Source organism: Gavialis gangeticus, unplaced genomic scaffold (genome assembly GCF_001723915.1).
Source record: "Gavialis gangeticus isolate Ggan-Ray unplaced genomic scaffold, GavGan_comp1, whole genome shotgun sequence".
NCBI lineage: Eukaryota > Metazoa > Chordata > Crocodylia > Gavialidae > Gavialis > Gavialis gangeticus.
In genome coordinates, this window is record NW_017728992.1 from 174,320,247 (window position 1) to 174,334,911 (window position 14,665).

The window sequence follows — 14,665 nt, forward strand, 5'->3', positions numbered from 1 at the left end:
ATCCCCTATTTATAACATTATTTCTCATGAGAAAATTGTTTTTAAGTTGCAAAGTTTCTACTTAAGACGCAGTTTTCAGGAACCAATTTGTGTAATAAGTCTGAGGACTGCCTGTACAACACTGAGACTTTGGAGACTTATCCAGATGTTATGATGTTTTGCATAGTAAACTGACCTGAATAATTTTGTTCATTGGCACATACTGCCTAAAGTTTACATTATTGGATTTTCTAAGAGTAAAGAATAATAATAATAAAAAACAACAACAAAAACCAGAAAACTTTTGCATATCTTAAACTCAATAAATACTAACTGAAGATAAAACTTACTTGTGCAATTTGGCAAGGATCCTGACCATGTTCCATTGGCAGTACACTGCCTTACAGAAGATCCAGAAAGTATGTAGCCTTCCATGCAGGAATAAATTACTGAATTAGAAAATGTTGTGCCATCTATACGAAACACTTTCCCATTAGCAGTTGTTCCTGGGTTACCGCATTGCACAGCTATAAAAGAAAATGTTAAATGTATATGAAATGCAACGAAGATAAAAATTTTTACAAGGAGTAGTGAAAAAGGAACCAGTCCAATGCCTTTACTACCAGCAAAGTTCATGTGATAGAAAACTGTGCTGAAGGTCTAGGTTTCAATTCTTGCTGGTAAGGCATGAGGGAGGGTTGTCATCTTTTTCCTTCCAGGGCACGAATGTTGAAAGTGATATTAAAACTGTCTATTAAAAGAACAACATGTAGGTTACAGACAGAAAAGTACTCAAAATTAGAAAGTATCAGATATAAAGCCAGATGGATTGCAAATTGGCTGAAGGGTCATACTAAGAGGGTAGTGGTGGATGGGTCTTTTTCAACCTGGATGGAAGTGGGCAGTGGAGTCCCCCAGGGCTCAGTCTTCAGGCCCGCACTGTTCAATTTTTTTATTAGTGACTTGGACGACAGGGTGAAAAGCAGCCTGTTTAAATTTGCTGATGATACCAAGATTTGGGGTGAGGTGGGCATGCTAGAAGGGAAGGACAGATTAAAGCAGGACCTGGACAGGTTACAGAGGTGGGCTAATGAAAATAGGATGGGTTTCAATATGGACAAGTGCAGGGTGCTGCACTTGGGCAGTGGGAACCAGCAGCACACTTATATGCTGGGAAACTCCCTTCTTGAGAGCACGGTGGCAGAAAGAGATGTTGGAGTCATTATTGACTCCAAGATGAATTTGGGCCGACAATGCGAGATCACAGTCAGTAGGGCTAACCGTACCTTGTCGTGCATCCACAGATGCATCTCAAGCAGGACCAAGGAGGTGATCCTCCCCCTCTATGTGACACTGGTCAGGCCACAGCTGGCGTAGTGCATCCAGTTCTGGGCACTGCACTTCAGGAGGGATGTGGACAGCATTGAGAGGCTCCAGAGGAGGGCCACTTGCATGATCCACAGAGAGCAGGGCAGACCCTATGAAGAGAGGCTACGGGACCTTAACCTGTTCAGCCTTCACAACAGAAGGCTGAGGGGGGACCTGGTGGCCATCTATAAACTCATCAGAGGGGACCAGCAGGTTTTGGGAGAGACCCTGTTCCCCCTAGCACCCCCCAGGGTAACAAGGACTAACGGCCACAAATGTTAGAGAGTAGGTTTAGACTAGACATCTGAAGACACTACTTCACAGTCAGGGCAGCTAGGATCTGGAACCAACTTCCAAGGGAAGAGGTAATCGCTCCTACCCTGGGGGTCTTTAAGAGGAGGTTTGATGTCTACCTGGCTGGGGTCATTTGAGCCCAGTTTTCTCTCCTGTCCAGGGCAGGAGATCGGACTTGATGATCTACAAGGTCCCTTCTGACCCTTCTTTTATGAATCTATGAATCTATACAAATTTAACAGCAAACGTGTCCATGAGTGATAATACAGTCTACCTAGATGTTCAATTTCAGCCTTTTCCCACAGGACCTCAAATCTGATGTTTCCTAACTTTAGAATATTTGTTTTTGCAACCTAAATAGTATCCTTTTAATAGAGTTTTATAATATATATGATTAGTGCTAAGATGTGTTATGTGCATACCTCCAAGAGGATTTCCAGGCTAAGTGGTTTACAGCATATTTGAAATATCTGGAGATTTAAATAACAGATGTTGAATCAGATTTATAGCAGAAATGATCAACAAATAAAGACTGGAAGGTCAGATTGGCTAATAGTGTTCATATAAAGTTTATAACTCAGATAGCAACTGCCTGGCCAAAAAGACATTAAAGTAAGTTTATGAAATAAGTAGCCTCGTTTAGAGATTACTATCTTCTACTGACAAAGCAATCCATAGTGGTAAAGTGAGAAGTAAAAGAAGAAACTTCTAAATTGTCTTCTGCTATTCAGAAAGCTTTTCTCTCAAAAAAGGTCTGTTGGGAATTATTTCCTATTTGTGAAATCAAGGTAATTTAGGTAACAACTGGTTTCTCATAAATATCCTGTTAGATCTTGTTTTTATGGTAATACATCTTGCTCCACAACTCTATATTCCTTTTTTGAAATAACTGGTTTCAGCTTTTTTTTTTTTTGGTGAAAACTAATAGTAAGTAAAATGCATTAATAAATAGAATTAGTGGGCTAATCATTTATGACAAAAGTTTAAAGCAAAACAGTGAAAATGTCATTTCTCCAAAGAGAGCTCTTTCTAATGGAACTCTTAGTAATTAGAGAAGAAATGAAGTAGGAAAACATTTTTTCAGTAGACAAAGTAATTTTAAAAAAGCTTGATTCTGGTTGTCTATTTTTAAGTAGAAAAGCACAAATATCAAAGTAGGAATGAAAAAAAACCTGAGGGAGTGTACAGCAGATTGTTGTACCCAGTTTATGTTTGGATGGCTTTATTCTCACCTGAACATAGACTGGGAATGGCACAAACAGCCATTTGTCACTTGCAGGAGCTACATGGGGAGCCCAATATAAATAATGTAGTGTGAGGAGAGGGGTGGATGGGATTGAGGGAAGTAGCAGGACCATGGGTGGTGGGGGGGAGGGAGGAATTGGTGGTTGTAATGTGCGCTGGCAGGTCTGCAGGGAGGCTGGGGGGAGTGTTGGTAGATCCATGGGGAAGGAGGGCTGGAGAGGTAAAAATAGCCCAGTTACGGTCCGAGGGTGGGAGTAGCACAACCCAAGGACTGGGACAAGCAGCTAGACTTTCCCAGCCCTAGGGCTGCACTGCAAGCACGTGCAGGCATTCTGGAGAGTGGGTTAACCCTTTCTCAACCTAAGTTAGATTGAGGTGAGTTGGCTTAGATTGGATGCACAATTTTTTGGGTAATGTAAGCCCTCTAAATGCCTGCATGATTGGGCATTTAGATCAATCTAACCCTGGTTATATCAATCTAAATGTCACACCTGTACATACTCTGATCATTCAGAAGGCTGGAAATCACCTTGCCTAGCTGACTGTCTTGCCTATAGTTGTTTACTGCCATACATGAAAAGATTGGGTCAGTCCAATACCTTCTGGACAAATGCCCACATCACAAAATCTGTGATATGAAATTTGTATTCTTAGAACTTTAGCAGAAATGGCAAGAATCAAGAACTATTAAAAATTAGGTACAGACTCAATGCTAGCTCTCTCTCCAAGTCAAAGAAGAGGTGCATTAGTAAGCTAACAAGAAAAAGACATCTCCACTACCTGTCCTGAGAATAAGATGCTTAGGTGCCAGGATCACTTTTCATGTACATTAATGTGTATATTTTAAAGTGAATGTAAATACAAATTTATTTTTTGATTTACCTTTGCACTCAGGCTGTCTTCCTGTCCATGTTCCATTTGGTAAGCATGTTCTTTCTTCTGAACCATGCAGGATATAGCCAATATCACAGCTGAAGCGTACAGTACTTTTAATTTTAAAATCACTGTCTTCTCTAGAACCATGTCCTGGGATTCCTGGATCCCCACAAGAACCAGATGTGTCACCTAGAATTTATGGCACAAAGAGATTAGCGTGAATATAACATTTGATTGTACTATGCTACTATATTTTATTGGAAATGCTGAGAGGTGTCTGTGTAAGGCACAGCGGGCAGGGGAATAATCCCTGCTTAGCAGAAAGTGGGAGTGGAGGAGGGATGCAGGGGGAAGCCAGGCAGATGCCTGCAGTCTCTGCTGAGCTCCAGCGAGGGAGCAGAGGGGAGGGGTCAGCTCTGCTGTACAGAAGGGAGCCCTACCCAACCCAGAGAGCATGTTGGGATGCTGAGGGAGTCTGTTTAACTTAAACCAGCAAGGGGTCTGGGGCAGACATTACATAAAATGGTTTGACCCAAATCAGTTAAGTCTAATACTACATTCAACCAGATTTGTCTCAAACCGATTTCAGACATGTTCAAACTGGTTTATGTGCACTGTACATCTGTTTTGTTACAGGTTTAAACCAGTTTCTAATCACTTAAACTGGTTTGTGTGTAATGTCTGTTCATAGCCAAAGAGTAAATCCCTATTTATTTGCTTCCATTTGTATATATTGCCTAATGAGACTTCAGTAAAAACTTCATATTTTAATGCTGTCACTGGAGTGGTGACACTATCCCTACTGTGTTTCATTTTTAGTTGGTGCTGAAGTCACTAACATAGTCTTAACTCCAGGTGGCCCAATGATTGTCCATAGTTTATAGCAGCATTAACAAATCACTTTGACCTAAAAGACAATATTATGAATAAAATCTTATTGCAGCTGAAGCTCTGTTTTTAATGGCCAAGTTTAAGTTGCCTGGATTGTTAGTTTGATTATATCACCCACTTTTGTCTGTCTTGTCTATTTCAATTATAAGGTGTTTAGGGTAGGTACTACCTATTATTCTCTGTCTGTACAGTGCCTGGTACAATGGGTATTGTTCCCACCTGGTCTTAAGCAGCACCCTTTGCAATAGTAAGTTTAATGCAAATGCAAGTTTTTTTGTCATACTAAAGTATGAGTTAAATGTTTTCTTTTGTAAATTAAGTCTATCATGTGATCCAGTCTACTCCATTGTTGTTACCACAGACAAACATAAATGTATTTGTTAAACCTATTGAGGAATGATCACTCTTAAATCCAAGATAAGTTAATCACCATCCATTTTGATGGTATATTAAAATGGACTAGCAAAAATGCCATATTAATGACTACCCATACAATAACTGGTATCAACTCAGTAATATTATAGAAAGCAATCTCTTTTTTGTCTTTTATAAGGATTCAACTTAAATGCTTTTCTTGGTTTACTTACTGATCATCTCCTCTCCCAACAGCTGTACAGAATATTTCATGGCCTAAATCCACTAATGACATGACAGTTAAACTAGGAGAATATTTGACTCTCCATTTTTATTGGGGTTTGTGGCAAAGTGGGGCTCCCCGCCTAGCCACAGTGCTAGGTTCCTCACTTGCCTTTGGGCACGCCACCCACCTGACTCACCTGCCACACCTTGTTCTTATTTAATTAAGATGTTCATTAAGGCGGGAGGCTGCTCATTCTTGCCCCAATACCTGGGGGCGCTATCTGTGGTGCCGTACCTCCCCTACACCACAGCCCATGCCTCACAGATGGTATCTAGCTGTTATCTCACCAGCCCCACGCTGGGCTCCAGAATCCTCCAATCAGGACCCCTGTAAGATCCCTCCATTCCGACAGCCTATCCCACCTTCACTCTAGCTGTCTAGCTCCCTGAAACCATTTCCCCTCTCAGGCGTGGTCCCCCCGGGACCTTTGGCCACACAGGCCCTTGCCTCACCTCCAAGGCCAGTTGGAACCCCAGGCCCTCAGCTCTGGGCATCTCTCGCGGTGGGCCCCTGGCCCTTTGGACCATTCTGGTCCTGGCCCCAGCATTGACCAGTTGAGAGTATTCTAGCTCAGGCCTCTGAGCCTCTAGCTCCACTCTCTCTCAGGGGGTCTGCCTTCTGGCCCTACTAACAGGTGACCCACCCAGTTGTGGGAGCTGGGGTGACTTACACCATGATTGGTGTTCCAGGGTCTCACAGGGCCTCTCACTCCCCCCCTGGAGCAGCATGTCATTGTGCTCTCTACATTCTGCCCCCCTTCACTCAGGGCTCCAGCCTTTTACCGCTCTCCCTCCTCAGGGTCTTGTACCCCACAGGGCTCAGGTGGCTGCAGTCATGCCTGGCCCCAACTACCTCTGATGTTATGCAAACCCACCCAAGGGTGAGAGCTAGGGTTAAGGTGCCCCTACCTGCCTTTCACCAGTGTGATGACTGGCCTGGCATTTCCTGGGGGCTCCCGCGCCACTGAGAGCCCCACCAAGTCACCCACTCCTGGCAGGGTGCAGTTTTAGATCATGCCCAGGACCAGGAGCCACCTAGCTATCCCCTACAGCTCCTCCCTTACCTCCAGGATGATATCAGTGGTCTTGCAGCCAGGCGATGTCACTGCCTCCCCTGCCAGCAGTGAACTGCCCTGTTTATATAGGCAGCCCTGAAACTAAAATCAGGCACTTGCTGGCTGCTTGGCCTAGGTCTAAAAGTGGCAGGCACTAACAATGCCCTGCCACACACCTCCCCCCTTAAAATGGTACCTGGGGGAGTTTTCTCCTGCTGGTCCTCCAAAGCAGGCTCCCCTTGGAGCCTGTGAAAGCCCTCAAGTGGCGAGTACACCCAAAGGTGCTCCACAACACACCTTCCCCCTTAGAATGAGATCTGGGGGGGCTTCACTTGGTTTCCTTCCCTGCTGGGCTCTGCCCCAGCCTACTGCAGCCCCTGCCATGTGGCGAGCACCCCAGAGTTATTGAAATCCACATCATTTACTGAAGGGCACTGGCAGATATGAAGCTCCTAGCACTAACTCATGGCACTTCAGAGAAAGCGCCATGAGTTAGAGGAACGCCTGCCTCCACCAAACCAACAGACATTCATGGTTGGGTCAGAGGGGTGGAGGATTGAGCTGCACTTTGGAGCTGATACAGGAAGAGCTGCCTTTCTGCATGTTTCTCTCCCATAGCCTTGCACCCCACTCTCAGCTCTGGTGCTGTCTGCAGGATGGGAAGGGGAAAAAGGGAGAGGAGGAAGCTGTGGGATGGGGTTTGCCCAGCCTGAGTTGAAGGGAGGCAAAGGGAGGAGTATTTTGATGTAGAATTTTTTTTTCATCCAGTATAGTAAAAAGGCCAGCTGTAATCATTGCATATTTAATGTGTAACCCACTGCAAACCTCACAATGACAAAACAGAACAATATCAATTTCTGTCTTATAAAAAGCTGGTTTCATTTTACTGTAGGCACTGATGGGATCTGTGCACTTGTTATACATAAACATAATTGTTTTTAGAAAAAGAACTTATATATTTATTTGTTTGTATTATTTTTTAGCCTAAGCCTTTTGAACAAATGCAATATCCACATCACAGATAGCTTTGTGTTTACTAAGGTGTGGGGAAATTTCTAGCTGCACCAATGTTTGTATATTTAATAGCTTTAGGCTTTGTGGATTGGCACTCTACACCTCAATTCAAAGTTGGGAGTACGGAATATATATCCCATGCAATACAGGGTTTAAAGAAAGAACAAGAACCATATATATAAGTTTTAAAATAATGTTTGAATCTAATCATATTTCAAATGTTGGAATCATATTATTTTACACTTAATTGTCCTTTCCGGTTCATCATTTTAGATATTATAAACTATAAAAAAACACTGAGTCATATCCCACTGAAATCTGTACCAACTCTCCCAATGATTTCAGTGAGAGCAGGATTAAGCAGGCTTCCATAAACCTGTCATTACATACAACATAAATGTTGATCGTTCATTTTGGCTAATTTCTCATTTAATTCTAATGGATGGGGTAACAACATGTATCTTTATTCCTAGCAAAAATGTGATGTTTCTTAAGTGAGGGAGGATCAGTATCTAAGGAAACTCTTCTGTCTTTTTGGAATTTTAACAGCAGGATCTACACTAAAAATGTTAAATGTAATTTTTTTTATTTCTATTAGTTTAATACTAACTAACACTGAGTCCTTCCTGTATTACATGCTGTACAAACGCATATTCAGAAGTAGTGTCCCTGACATGAGTAGTTAACAGTTTAAATATTCTAAACTGATAAATTATAGGAGAAAGGAAAGGATATTAAAAAGCCATGCTGTAAAGACAACTACAGTTTTGGCAGAAAACCATGATGACAGCAGTGTCATACTGGCACGCGCAGTTACTTTCTAGCCCTGATTTCTGTGTAGGAATTACTCAGGAGACAATGTGGTCCTGGCTTCTTCCTATTTCCTGAATGTTAAAATAGCTGAATACTTATTATTAAAGTAATACATATCTGAAAATACGCCAACTGAAAAATATTGAACTTTGTACACCTATGCTCTGAAAGCATCATGTTAACAGCAAGGAAACCATACTCTTGTCATGTAGTTAAATACAATACAACTCTGCCAAGATCAGAAATGTCCTTGAACCTCAAACCACTGATCAGCGAGTGGCACAGAGCTGTGTATTTTAAGTAGCCTTGATAGCTATCCTGTTCCAAACCAAAATCTTGGATTAGGATACTCCTGAAGTTTTGGGGGTTTAAAATGAACACAACAATTTTGTGGTTTGATGCCCCATAAAATAACATACTGATTATCAAACAAAACCAAACAACATTGCATCCTTGAAACAAGTCATGGCACTTGAGGCTATATCAATAGGGTAGGTGTGATGTGTAGTTTAGACTCAAGAGCTGCATGCAGACAAGCACAGACATACGGTATGTGGTACTGCAGACCTGTCTGTGGAGCCACACACTGTGCATGCAGGTGTTCCCTGGGCTGCTAACTTATAGCACATGGGGGGAGGGGGCATGCAGTTTGACCCCGGGATCTCCTGGGTTCAAAAACCCCATTCTGAGAAAAAGCAAGGCAGTGCACATGGCAGCAGCATGCACCACCCAGAACTGGAGCCTGGCCAGCTGGAGCCATGCTCTGGCTGCTGGCTAGGCTTCCCGCTACAGCTGAAGCACTGGGAGGCCCCCGGGTAAATCTTTTGGGACAAGCACAGTTGCTGGTCCCAGCCTCCCCTACCTCATCCAGGATAACCTGATGTGAGCCATAGCACATGTAGCACAGGCATTCCCTAGGGACACGTAGTAGTGGTGCAAGGTGTGCCACCACTTGTCACTGGGGAAACAAACTATCCATGCTTGTCTGGATGTACCCAAGGACTGTAGTATCAAATCCCAAGTTCAACAGTGTAGGGTCATGGCCAGGTACTTAGGGCAAAGTGAAACTGGTGACTTCCAGTTTGCCATTTTAAATGAGCAGCTTCTGAGAAAATTGCCCCTAACATCTTCTTGCCACCAGTTACACCACTGCTCAAGTACTTTGGAAGCTAAATAAGTTTGAATTCATTATCTTAAGGGAGTAACAATGTGGGAGGTCTTTCCATGGAAACCAGTATCCTTATCACAGATTGGCATGGATTAAAATTCTATGTTCAAGGCCAACTAGGCAGTTGTCCCATTCTATGGACAAAGTACTTTCACTTCATACTGAACCTTTTTGAGGAAGTTCAATTTTCTCATTCAATTTTCTCTTGTGAATGCAATAGTTTAGTTATTTTATTACCTCTGCCATTTAGATAAATAATCAGGCTCCTGCAAAAAACTTGTGAAAGTTTAATCATTTCAAGACCACATCACGTGACACAAAAGTAGTACCTGAGCAATGAGGCAGTGACGCACTCCAATGTCCATTTAGTTGACATGTCCGAGATGACTGGCCTACTAGTGACCGTCTTCCTGTGCATGTATAATGAACAGTAGATCCAAAGGTATACTTATCTCCAGACAGGACCGCGTTAGGAGGAATGCCAGGATGGCCACAGTCAATCACTACAATGCATAATTATTGGAGATAAAGAAATATTATTATCACTGATAAACTTTTAGCACTTACAGTATTATCATATTTTATATATTTTTTTTTTACGAAGCATACAAAATAGACAAATAACCAGATATTACACACACACACACACACACACACACACACAGATATTCCTTAGATTAAGGACATTCTGTTTTGATGGAAGTGAGCTTTCTGCCAGGACTGCTGTTCCACTAAAGAACAAATGTGCCTGACATACAGTACACACTCACTGACCAACAAATCTTTGCTCAAGGTGCCCTGATGTTGCTCTTTCTAGGACCTAGAAGTAAGGCAGTGAGAATTTTTGCCCATACATCCTGGGCTAAACGACACATTTTCTGTCACATGAACAAAAACCATAACCAGTGAGTAGCCTCTATAGTCATACACGTGAGTTGGTATGTTTTGATAAATACATTGTTTATCAACAACAAAACAAAACAAAATATTGTCAAGATCTAACTTCCAGGTAGGGTGCATTAGCTGCCCAGAAAAGCAAGGACATGCTACATATTCCTAAACTCACAGAAGTACAAGGAAAACTCCCATGAGCCACCATAAAGCAAATTAACACTGTCACTTCTCATTTCAGCTTATTTTTCAACATTATAATAAAGCTGAAACCAGTTTTATTTTGTGGTATGTGCTTAACTGTGTGGGTTGCAGACTGAAACCCCATCAAAACTCAACTTCATATTCAATACTAGTAAAGACCTCTATTTTAAACAGTGTAGAAAAGAAGGTCTCTTTAACATGATGCATTTGCACTCATAACAACAAAGAAACGATTTGAAAATAATCAGTCTTAATTTCCTGTTGCTTTTTCTTTTACGCATGTAGAAAATTCTTGTGAGAAGCTCTTAAGGAAATTGGCCAAAATCTGTCTAGGAACATTAACTACATGGTTATAATGCAAGAACTGCATTTTAAATCTTGATGCAACCATTACTAGTTTTAGCAACCTGGTATACACTGACAAGTTTTAAGAAAGTCATGGGCAACTTATGTAGTTTAGCATAGCAGGCAGCTATTCAATAAGACTGACGTAAAAAGATAAAAGGCCTTATGCATCATTATGGCAAACTTTATCCATATGGATAATGTATGTCAAGAAAATAATGGTCTTCCCTGTAGTGCTGAAAAGAAATGAAAAAGGCTATTGGGATTTTGAAAAAGAGAACATTTTCAAAAAAGGTTTAATTATTCTTATATTTTCTAGTGGCTGAGTTGGTGGGGCTGAGAATGTGGGCCTTTGTTAGGATTTCAAGTATATGCCTACAACATACATGACTATGTACTTGTAAAGAAAGCAGCAACAACAGTAGAAACCTAGAATAAGGGTTAAGTATAAAAGAAAAGAAAATATACACAAGTGTGAAAGTGTACAACTAAGCCACCAAAGCTAACTTCACTTTATTCCCACAACAATTCTAAGCTTGCATGTTCCCTTCTACATTTCTGCTTGGTGAGATACGTTGATTCAAAGACATTTTTCTAAGCATCTTATGAAGTCTTCAATTGAAATCAAATGCTGGAATAACCACTACACAGATTCAGGGAACCTGTCACTTCATTTGTCCTGTGCATCATTTCTATCTTAATAGTTTAAAGAGAAGTCTTCAGTACACAGCTGTGGACTTAGCAGGTTTGAAGAAGACTCTGAAAGGACTTAATGCTGAAGTTGTATATAACAGAGTTTATACACGGTGCATGACTGATGCAAAGGGTGATGATTGAACACTCACTAATATTTGCTTGCTATAAGTGCTATAATTTAAGGATCTCTGTCTTGGAGTCTTGCACTTGTAAGTACATAAGTCTGTGTTTAATGACGTGTATAATAGTTAGCATGGGTTCCATTCTGCAAGCTACTGCGCACTCCTGTTCCAATACAGCAAAGCATTTAAGCATATGATTAGCTTTTAGCACTTGAATAGCCCATTGATTCCTTTGACTACTTTAAAGAGCTGGAAGTTAAGCTTTTACATACCTGTATTTCTAGATAAAGGCTAAAATGCTTAGCGTCGTGCATCCAGCCCTTGATGCAGATAAATGAAACTGCTATTAATATATTTATTTAATCACATATCTATAAAATGATTCTCTTTTGTTAACTGTATATGAAAGGTCCAAACAGGATCATAAATAAGTATGAGGCATTTTGATTATGTGACTAGTGATCAGATAAAGCTATTTATTATGAATATTTAGGGTTGTGTCAGAGTTTCTGGTTTTCCTTTCTCCTGAGACAATACTCTGGAAGCAGGTAGCTCATGTCAGTCTCTAAACTATTTATGTTCATATGCTTGAGTATCCTTTACAACTTACCTTAACTCTGAAATTCATGGTTCTATACGTGGATGTAGGATTTTGAAAAGCCAGGGGCAGACGATGTGGTTCATCATTGTACAAAACATAATATGTTTTTCTCCAATTAAAAAGATACCAGACACTCTACTAATAAACTAGGGACCTAGGTACACTAAGGGCCTAAAGTTATTTTATTCAGTTTAAGATCAAAGCAAAAACAAATATAATTTTACTGGCATGTTCATGTATAAAAGTTTATTGGAACAAGCTGTATAGTTTAAAGGGCTGTCGGAAAAGGTGACTTGAGGAAAGGCCCAAAAGTTTGTCCAACAGCTCTTCCAATGTACATCTGGTCCAGTAAATGGTATCACAAAAAATCCTTGCCTCGTTACATGAATAGTGAATGGGCAGATGACTAAGGGCTATAACGTGTGGAACTGCAACAAGCACTGCAAGAGTGTAGTGAAGAGGGCAATGGGGATATGGTTCTGAGACTTCTTAAAGTGTTGTCTTTAAAGGCAAGCCAGAGCTTTTGCTGCTATGTTCTTTGTACAGCTGCAAGGGGTTGGGTGTAGAGCACAGCTGATCATGCACACTGAAGAGCTGCACGCTGAAAAGCATGGTTCAGGACTTTCTGGCTGCTTAACCCATTCCCTGCTGGCTTCAGAGTGGTAATTTGGTCCCTCATTGCCACAGCAGTGCTGGCCACATAAAGGAGAGGGGGGACTAGAGGGGATGGGACTTATCCCTGGAGCAGCATGTGCCCCAGACCCCAAGAGCCCTGCTGGGCTCCCCACCCCCTTTAAATCCCTCTATCTGCTGGGCTTACCCTACCCACTTTAAATCCCTCCATCTGCCCCTCCACCTCCTCCCTCCACTCATTTTATCAGCTTGCTTTTCCCCTTCTAGCCCAGCCTGACATTGTGCCAGATACATCAGGCTCCCTTAGTGCAGCTGCTGAATATAGCAGAAATCAAAGAGGGGTGCATCTATGCCATTGCAACTCCTCTAGATCAGCCCCTGCCTGGTTCCTACTGGCTTCCTTTGAAAATTGCATTAGTTCTGTTATCTATGCCCTTTAAATTGCCTCTAAAGCTTCCAAACTCTAATTCCAATTTAGCAAATAATCTTAAGTGAGAATTTCCTCAGGTTTGTTTATGTTAGATATTTCTTACGTTCCTTCTTTTCCCTCTCCTCACTGCCAATTTTATCAATCACTTCTTCTCTGCCTCTCTCAGTTAGTTATGGTAGCTGGTCCTTTTCTATCACTTAACTGCATGGTGCCTTTTTATAGCTGTATAAAGCTGATTCTGTATTAAGACAGACAGCTTGGAATAGCTTTAAGGAATACAGCACAAAGGAAGAAGAATAAGGGGGAAAGAATTACCTAGTTATAGCACTTAAACATTGTGATAAAAAGGATGTTACCATTATTATTGCCAGTCAATTCCTATTAGATAAATTCCCCTCCTATCTCACTGAAAAAATGAAGTTCTAAGAGAAAAACGTACAAAGTGCTCTTTTCCTATGGAGGCACATCTATTATGATTAAAATAGTTTAATGGGTATTAAACTATTGGATATAATTCCCATTGCTAACTATATAACACAAGCAATTCCAGTGAAGGGAGTGGTAGAAGTGTTCATCCTAAACTGATATTCAGGATCTAAACTACCTGTCATAATTCACCTTCATAAAACTAGAAAATGATTTGGACAGCCTCTAAGCTGGTGCAGATTGACCCTCCATGTCTTAAGTAAAAGACAAATAATCTTGAGAAGCACATCAAAAATTTGCCAGTGGACATTTATCCTAATTCCAAACTAACATTAACATCTAAGAAAGCAATTTACAAACATGTAGGGTGGCTACACTGAGAAGTGCATGTTGAACTACAACTGTGGTGGTTAGAAGGAACTCAGTTCAGCTGGGGCTGCTCTCCCTTTATAACCTTGATACAGATTGGTCAGGTCAGGTCATATAATAATAAATAAATTTGCCTATTATTGAATGGAAAGGTCATGGTCAGTTTGAGGGTTGTGCTCACCCAGACCAAAGGTATAGGGGCTCAGTTCAAATCCAGTGCCAACAGATATCCACCTGAAATGTCACATGGCTTCTGCAGTCCATCTGGAGGAGGCCTAAGTATTTGAGTGTGTCACTGCTGGGCACAACAATTCTGCCATGTAGATACTGCTTCAGGACTCATGCACAGCTCCAATCAGCAGCGAGACTGAAATGCCAAGTGCATGAAGTGACTGGGCACCCAGTTGGGGAATATCTAGGTAAGTATGACAAGCCTGTGGCAGAAAGCCACCTTGGTTTCTCCCCAAAAATCTCTGCCCTGTGACACTGTGATTTAAATCTCTGTGCTGTGACCATTCAATTAGGATGGGCCCAGCACACAGGGGACCACACCCTCAGCCTGTCTCTTTAGGGAACTGGAGCTGGCTGCATTCCTGAGGGAGGGGG

General features: G+C 41.5%; 1 protein-coding gene across 1 annotated transcript in view; it reads right to left on the reverse strand.

Annotated features, from left to right (window-relative positions):
• Positions 1–14,665, reverse strand: part of LOC109298975 (CUB and sushi domain-containing protein 3-like) — a 290,449-nt gene that overhangs the window by 76,787 nt on the left and 198,997 nt on the right. The window contains exons 27-29 of the mRNA XM_019519415.1: positions 9,672–9,845; positions 3,769–3,951; positions 330–506 (exon numbers count right to left, since the gene is read on the reverse strand). Coding sequence (XP_019374960.1) covers positions 330–506; positions 3,769–3,951; positions 9,672–9,845 — 534 coding nt within the window. The remainder of the gene's footprint in view (positions 1–329; positions 507–3,768; positions 3,952–9,671; positions 9,846–14,665) is intronic.